The sequence below is a fragment of the Octopus bimaculoides genome, chromosome 7 (genome assembly GCF_001194135.2).
Source record: "Octopus bimaculoides isolate UCB-OBI-ISO-001 chromosome 7, ASM119413v2, whole genome shotgun sequence".
NCBI classification, from domain to species: domain Eukaryota; kingdom Metazoa; phylum Mollusca; class Cephalopoda; order Octopoda; family Octopodidae; genus Octopus; species Octopus bimaculoides.
The window spans coordinates 37178031-37187107 of NC_068987.1; the positions used below are offsets into that span (position 1 = coordinate 37178031).

Below are 9077 nucleotides of genomic sequence, written 5' to 3' on the forward strand. Positions count from 1 at the left end.
GGAATAGTTTCATTTTTAAAGTGAAAGTATTTGACATGAGTGTTTTTGTTTCACTTTTGACACGTAATACTTAAATAGTGGAGGAGATATTATGTTGCCGTGTGCTTAACTCTGCAAGAAGTTAATAATTTTTTTTGACTAAAACACAACTGGAACCCTAAGTAAGGCATGTGTAAAATTTGAATGAAATTGGTTGCATAGTTCTCGAGTTTTAGGGATTCACACAGACAGACAGACAGACAGACAGACAGACAGACACACATTCTCATTTATATATATATAGATTATTTCTTTGCAAAAAATATTCCTTATCATTCTTTCTCTTGTTAGCTCATGTCATCTATCATTGTCCATATTTTATAAACAAATATGTTTCAATTGAGCAGACGATAATTAATTGCGCTAAATCACATACATTAAATGAGGGAATTTAAAAACATAAAAATATATATAAAATAACCCCACATTTTGCTATCCAGCCACCCCCAAGGCTCAGTCCAAGTTTATCAATTAAGATTATTTACATTTCTTTTCATTTCCTTTTAGTTCTTTGTTCATTTAATAATATATCTCTCTATCTGCATATTTATTGATATAATATCTGCATACTCACCTAACTACCAATCTATCTATCTATCTATCAAAATGTCTATCATTCTATCTAATTAACTATCATATCTACTTCCCCTTCAACCAATGCATGTATTCGTGTACCTTCATAATACTGATAAGCATTTAAACCTAAAAACAAAAAAAAGCTTGTGCTTCTTGGCTTGGCTTCATGCTCTTGCTTGATGAGGCTGGGGCCATTCCAAGTTAGTGGTTCCAGAGACATCATCATGTATAGAAACAATCAGGTCCACTAGTGCTCTCCATCACTGACGGTCCTACATCCTCCAAGGTGACATCAAGCATCTGGAGATCTTCCTCAATTAATCCAACCATCTGGTGCAGGGCCTGCCCTGAGGTCTCTTCCAGCCTGCAGCTACTGTGCTGAATGAGAGTAAAGACCTAGTAGGATGATATAACAAGAGATGGACGACAAGTCCATACCAGAACATGCAACGGTTAGCTATGATGTGGGAGGATGTGGACTGATGCATGGGTGCACACAGTTCTTTTATGGAAATGTGATGGAACCATTTAATGTCCTTGATGGTTCTCATGGCTCTATTATAGAAGCAGTCAGTCCTCTTTGTCAGAGTCTTTGAGAGGGGCCACAGTTCTGCTCCATAGAGGAGAATGGAGAGGGCCAATGCATTGTAGATGCATTGTCTTCTGGGATATAGAGCAGTGGTGCAAGAGGGGCTTCCAAAGGGGATAGTGGGGACATGATGCCAGCAGCCAGACCACATCTGTGGTTGATCTCTGAGGTTAGGTCTTCATTGTTGGTGATTGCAGAGCCCAGGTAGATGAATGGGCTGACAAACTCCATGACATCAGGGCCAATATGGAGAAAGGGAGGGTCTAGGCCATCTCTGACATGCATCAACTTGGTTTTCCTCCAACTTACCTGAAGGCCAATTTTTGCCAATTCTTCTCTGTAAATGGTCAGTGCATCTCTAAGTTGGTCAATCAAGTTGCTGAATAGGGTGATATCATCCACATACTTCAGGTAAGTAAGGTGGTAGTTCCCGAGGGTAACACCACAGACCTTGGTCATCAGATAATTGATGACACAGCTGAAGAGATCAGGGATGGCTATGCAGCCCTGTCTAACCCTGATGTTGATGGAGAACCAGTCAGAATCCTTCCCATTAATCCACGCACAGCTCTTGGCACTGCTATAGAGTAATTGGAATAGGGCAGAGATCTCGGAGGCACACCGACAAGCTTGAGAATTTTCTAGAGGGATGCAAGGTCGACCTTGTCAAAAGCTGTCTTGAGGTTGATGAAGGTGGTGCAGAAGTGGCAATATTTGCTGAACTCCTGAGATCTTTCAATGATGAGAGGAAGGGCAAAAATATGGTTGGTGATAAACTGATTTGACACGAATCCAGCTTGTTGTGGGCAATGTCTGCTTCTAATGGCAGGAAGAGCATGGTTGAGGAGAATCCAGGTGAAGAGCTTGCCTGGGATGGAAGAGGGTGATGCCCCTGTGGTTACTGCAGAGTTTGTTGCCCTTCCATTTCCAGAAGGGAAGGATGATGCCTCAGGTCCAGTTATTTGGGAGTCGCTCTGACACCCATATGTAGTTGATGATGCAAGTGAGGGATCTTTCAAGACAGCCCTGGTGAAGGATCTTTTGTGCACAATTTCAAAAATAAAAAATAGAAAAAACACTAATAGAATGTTATATTTCTTTGAGAGACAAAGATCACAACTTCCTATTTTTAAAGAGATTCTCAATAAACTTTATATAGGTTTTTGCTTCACTGATTGCTTTAGAAAGACATTATTGTGAAGGCCTGAAGTAGTTATATAAAGAACTGTGTTTGTACTCCACAGTTTCTTCTGTTTATGTTGGCTATGGAAGCAGTGATGCTTTGATGTAACTGTAACTCACCTTAGCACTGTTTCTATTTAAGACCATATTATATCAGTAGCTTATAAGGAAATACTTATTAAAAACAATTAAAGAAAATTCTGACAACATTGGGATTAACATATAAATATATGGGGGATTGTACCATATAATGAACAGTTCTCTTTTCATGTTTTTGTAGTCTTAGTGCCATCTTTGAAGCCATTGTTTTCTAATGTATCATTGTGATGTGCAGGATGGTTCTCCAAACTTGGATTATTTTCTACCTTATTGATAAAGGGAAGATTTCCTGAAATATAATTCTTTATTTATTGGATGCAAAAACATTTAGAACAATGCAAAGACAGGCAACAGTGGGGACTTACATAGAAATGTGTGAACAATAAAAACAATAATAATTTGCAAAAACATCTTAACAAACAAAATCCCCAACAGGGGGTAAAAACCACTACCCATGGACAACCAAAAAACCCTACAGCTCCCAAGCCACTCTACTCATCAAGAGTACCAAGGTAAGCGTTGCTCTCTCTTCTGTATTCCTGTCTACAGGCACCAACTTAGAATAGGCCCACTCACTTGGGTCATCCTCACCACATTCACCCACCTTTCAAAAAATTCACTGGGAGGCAGCATATCCCTTTCAACCTTTACCTTTCTTTTCAAATGGAATTTGAAAATGTTGAAGCTTTGGCTGAAGAGGAAAGTGTCTGTCTTCAGTCCTTTCAGTCTTGTCTACTGCACAGTCTCTTTCACACAGAGGTTAACCACCTGAATTTTTTGGCCAATGGAAGGTGGCAAGGCAATCTTTATGAAGGAGTTGACTGTTCGCTGGATCAGTCCTACACATGATAGCAGCTATCCAACAAAACTCAACATGTCAGCAATGCTTAAGCATCGCACAGTATGTGCAGGATTGTTTCATCACTTTGTGTGCATTTCAGGCAGGCACAGCTGACAGCACTCCCATGCCTGTAGAGTTTGTCCTGATCAGGCAGAATTCCCCAGTAGCACCAGTCAGGGATTTCTGGAAATTATCTGTGAACATGAAAGTCCTCTGGAAAAGACCAGCCAACTGATTTTCATTGATACCTATAACTTCCCTACAGATGTTGTTACTCTTGCCTCCCACTAATCCCATGTTGGAACATTCACTGACAACAATGCCTGACAGAAGGCTGTGAGTGCCTGATAGCACTCAAGGTGTTAGGCACCCTACCTCAGTCTATACCTGATTCAAGACTGCAACTCTCTCAAAGAGATGAGCTGTGAAAATCATGTCTAATAAACAGCAATCACAACTGCTCATTGTTAAGGAAACACTAGAGATGTAACCTTGTAAATTCCAGCTTACACATTAGTTCTATAACCAGCATAGCCTTGGGTATTCTGAATGCAGTCATATCCAAACCTGAAGATACACAAGTGTTTTTGGTTTGGCTAGTATAGAGCATAAATGAATTTTTGAGGTTTACAACTCCAAAGTATCCTCCATAAAATAAGCAAAGCAGGATTCCTAAAGATGCAATCCAGTGACTATTATTGTTTATTCTTGAGATTTATTGACTGATATGACAAAATTCAGGTAAGCTAGAAAGTGAGGTGTTCAAAAGGACATATCTTTCGATATGAGTGAAATTCTGAGGGTTTTTCTTTTTGCTTCTTGTATTAGCTGAAGCCTGTGTTGTGGTAGAGCTGAAGTTCCTTAAAAATTCAAAAATTCTGCAGAATAATCAACTACTTCACCCTGACCCACAACAATGTCTACTAATTTGTAAACTTGACTATTTCCTGGAAGAACTTGTAACAGCTGCCAGTTGATGCAAGTAACTGTAACATTTTTGGTTTTAAAATATTGCTTTTCATAGTGGGGGTAATCAATGGCACCAATCCCAGATTTGTTAGGAGAAATCAATGGAATCCATGCCAGATTTCAAATGGGTATTCAACATCAACCCCAGTATATGACTGGTACTTATTGGATTAACTCCAGAAAAACAAAGAAAAAAGTTTACTCTGACATAATACAAAACCATTGCTTAATATGTTGCAACATCAGGCAAGAAGATAGCAGAAATAGTACATTTTTAGAATGGCTTACAGTCCTGAACCAATAGGTCAGGCATTCAAATTTTCTTAGAAACACACACACACACAAAACAAACGGAAGACAATAATAAAGATGAGATTAAAAATTAATGTGGTTTATGTTTTTTATTTTCAATATTTAATGACTGATGTGATCCAGATCTGATTCTTAAATACCATAGACGAAGGACAGAAGAAAAACAATAGTTTCCAATGTAAGCACAAGGCCAGTAGTTGAGAAGAGGGGATCAATTAAAACTATAAAGCACAGTACTTGACTAGTACTTTACTTTGATGATCCCCTCCCACCAAAGTCTAGCAAGTTGACCTTGGCAGAATCAACTGTGTCTTTCATCATTTTGAAGGTCAATATAATAAAATATCAGTTATATACTGAGGCCAACACATTGACTAATCACCTCCCCTCAAGATTTCTAGCCCTGTGCCTTAATAATAATAATAATAATAATAATAATAGTTTGGTCATGTGATGCAGATGGATGTGGATTGCATAAAAACATGCTGATCACTTAAAGTGGTGGGAAGTTGTGGAAGAGTAAGATCCAGAAAGATATGGGATGAAGTATTGAAGGCTGATCTCAAAATGCTAAGACTTGCAACTCCAAAGTATCCTCCATAAAATTGGCCATAAGCAAAGCAGGATTCCTAAAGATGCAATCCAGTGACTATTATTGTTTATTCTTGTGATTTATAGACTGACATGGATCAAGGTATGTGATGCTTTGCCGAACTCAACAAGACCCACCCACCACAACAATTGAAAACCAAAATGCCACAAAAATGCATTGGTGTGGGTACTGGTGCCATGTAAAAAGCACTGGGTCCACATAAAAAGCACCCAGTGTGCTCTGTAAAGTGGTTGGTGTTAGGAAAGGCATCCAGCTGTATGTAGAAACCAAGCCAAAACAGACTGTGGAACCAAGCTGTCCAAAATCCCAAAAGGGATTTTTTCTGATACTGCAATGATTCTGCCAAAAAGGAATTTTTCTGACACTCTAATTGCCAGCCCAACACCTTAATAATGATAGCAACAGTCTACATACACACACACTTGTGTGCATGCATGTGTATGTGCACACAGACACATATAGAGGAGATGCAAGTAGTATACATCTATTGAAATATATTAATAAGTATGTACAATGAGTGCTTAGATTGGTGTACCACTAAAACTCTGGCTTGAAATGAGAATGAGGTGTGGAAATTGCCTATCCAAAGTGGCTAGAAGTGGTACTTGATTCACTTTATTTGTATTTTAATTACCAAGTAAGTGTTCTTGAATAGCACCAAATGTTCCATTTTCAGGCTTGTCTACTATGATAGAAATCCTCATTGACAGAAATTTTTGTTGGTTGGCCACATACACAGGATGGACAACAACAAATACTCCAGACAAATCCTTTACTCTCAATTATGCAAGGGGGAAAAGAAACCAGGGAATACCTAGACTGAGATTCAAAGATACTGCAAAAATGAGCATGGTGGAAAGGAACCGATCATAATAAATGGCAAACCCAAATGAAAAACCAACCAGTATCGAGAAAGCTTATCAAGTCATGCCAAAGCCATAAACAATCATAGTCGCAATGACTGACTGCAGAATAATAATAAAATACACACCTGGTGTAAGCTATGGACACATAAGAGATGCAGCAATATCAGAGGAAGTTTAACAGCGAAAATAGCTTTTGTGTGTGGAAGATGCACAGGTACAATAAACACTGAAAATGTGCAGAAAATAGACTCCATCAACTGCTAGTGGGGTAAGCTAGAGGTAGTAGATAGCTTCCATTATCTAGGTGATGAAGTTAGTAGCGGAGGTGGATGCTCTGAGAGTGTAGTTGTGAGAATAAGAATAAGCTGGGCCAAGTTCAGATAGTTCCTACCTCTGCTGGCAACAAAGGGCCTCTCCCTAGAGTGAAAGACATTGTATGATACCTGTGTGTGAACAGCAATGCAACACAGCAGTGACACATGGGCTGTGACAACCAAGGACATGCATAGGCTTGAAAGAAACGAAGCCAGTATGCTTCGCTGGATGTGCAATGTCAGTGTGCATGTACCACAGAGTGTATGCATCTTGAGAGAAAAGTTGGGCATAAGAAGTATCAGATGTAGTGTGCAAGAGAAACAACTGAGCTATATGGTCATGTGATGTGCATGGATGAGGACATGTAAAGAAGTGCCGATCTCTGACTGTAGAGGGAAACAGTGATAGAGGTAGACCCAGGAAGACATGGGACAAGGTGATGAAACTTGATCTTTGGAAGGGGTGCCAGAACAAACTCTCAAGTTAAAAAAAGGTGAGTATGGACAGTGGATTATCTTTTCACATACACTTCTCACTCACAATATCCTGATTTTCTCTGATACATTGTCTTGCAAACCAAAATATCTCATATCTCTGATCCTCATGTTGAACAAACAAATTTCCTACTTTCTGCTTCTCCCTTTGCTGTGTAAACCTTTCTCCCACACTACTCTTCTGGCTACCTCATAAAATTCTCTGTCATTTCTAGTTTTCCAGTCTTTCCAAGCCTGTCTTTACACTTTTATAGCTCTGTCTACTTCACTGTTGCACCACCACACCAACTTTGGTCTGGCCAAAACTTTGCATCAGCCTCAGGTTTGGTCTGTAGCCTTCAGTAGTTTGTCCTGTAGCAAATTTCAATTGTTCTCTATGTCAAATGCTTCCACTCAATTTCTCTAACTTTCTGACTATTTACTGGGTCTTTAAGCTTCCATATCTTCCTTTTCTAGACAGGTTTGTTTTTCTGAGTCCTTGTAGCTCTGAGTTTGAAGTCACTAACTACTCACTTATGTTGGATTGTACATTTTTCACTAAAGAAAGATTGCATTTACAAGCACCTGTCCATCTCATATTCTGGAGAAAATGTAGTTAATCTTGCTTGTGCACCTACCATATTGATAGGTAATCAAGTGGATGGCTAATATCCTAAAATTCCTGTGGTAGATCATCAAGTCATTTGCATCACAGAATTCCAGCAGATATGTTCCTTCCCTTCTCCCACATACATGCACACATACACACATAATTCTATGGCATCAATCTGCACCTGGAAAGTTTTGCTTCAGTTTCTCTTAGCAGAGCAGTACCTACTGTGGCTGTCTGTTCATCTATAGATATTTGTCTAAACAAATACACTCACTCATTCTCTCTCTCTCTCTCTCTCTCTCTCTCACACACACACACACACACACAAATACACACACACAATATGTTCAAAAGCTGGAAAGAAATGTAGAAAGCATGCTCTGCGAAATGTGTCATATTAGTAAGCGTTAGTGATGTGGCACAGATAGATTGAGAGAAAAACTAGGTTCAAGAGGAATGAGATGTAGTGTGTAACAGAAACAACTGAACTGATATGAACATGTCATGTCTATGGATGATATGGGTAAAGATATGGGTAAAGAATTTCCAGTAGATACAAATGGAGAAAAGCTGTAGAAGGGAGAGATATGGACAGAAGTAATGAAAAGTGATTACAGGATGGCAAACATCACAAAGGACAAAGGAATGCAGCTAATGACATGTTGCTATTTATTTTGAAAGGTTCCTGTCCAACCCATGCAAGCATAAAAAGCAGTAAAAAAATTATGATGATGTGAGTGACATTACATGCTTGAAGAAACATGGTTAGACCTCTTGTCTTTGGAATGATTTTTGCTGGACTCAGTATTGTAATAAAACACACACATGTAGATTCCTTTTCATGAAAAAACTGCATAGTAGTTCTCATTGCAAACTGTAGACAAGCCTGTTATTGCACAAACATTTACCATGAAACACATACAGTTCTGAAATGTTATTACCAAGTTTCTTTCTTAGTGACTTTGGTTTTGCTGCCAGCATTTTGTTGCAGGAAGAAATTCACTAAAGAATACAACAACGGGCTGGAAAAAAAAAAGAATGGAGAAAATACAGTTTAATAATTCTGCAATGATATTTTTCTCTTCTCAGTTAAACAATGTTATACGACAGAACAAAATATATAAAAGTTCCTTTGCTTGATTTTCTCAATTCAAATCTTAGAGAGCCTATAACCTACAGTATAAAAAACAAGGAACACATTAATTAATGTATTCCTAGATATATGAAAAAAGTGGGTCAAATTTGAAATGTTTTTCATCATAGATCTGCTGAATGTAAGCTGAAACTAAACTACCACCACAGCAGTTTACGGTTGAGAGAGTACAAGAGAATCACCGAGGTCAATTTACACAATTCGATCAACTCCACCAAATATGACTCCTGTGGTAATGATTCTGCCAGCTTACCCTCACTGCCTTACATACCATATATACATTAAACACACAAACACTCACATAAATAGCATATATAGACCTTACATATATATCATATATGGATTATGCATATCTGTTAATATGCATACATTTTAGATATATACAATATACATACATACTTACATACATATACATATATATATATATATACATATAT

General features: G+C 38.3%; 1 protein-coding gene across 1 annotated transcript in view; it reads right to left on the minus strand.

Moving 5' to 3' along the window:
* Positions 1-4677: 4677 nt before the first annotated feature.
* The window catches only part of LOC106878059 (centrosomal protein 20), a 32120-nt gene continuing 27720 nt past the window's right edge, over positions 4678-9077 (minus strand). The window contains exon 4 of the mRNA XM_014927149.2: positions 4678-8509. Coding sequence (XP_014782635.1) covers positions 8425-8509 — 85 coding nt within the window. The 3' untranslated portion in view covers positions 4678-8424. The remainder of the gene's footprint in view (positions 8510-9077) is intronic.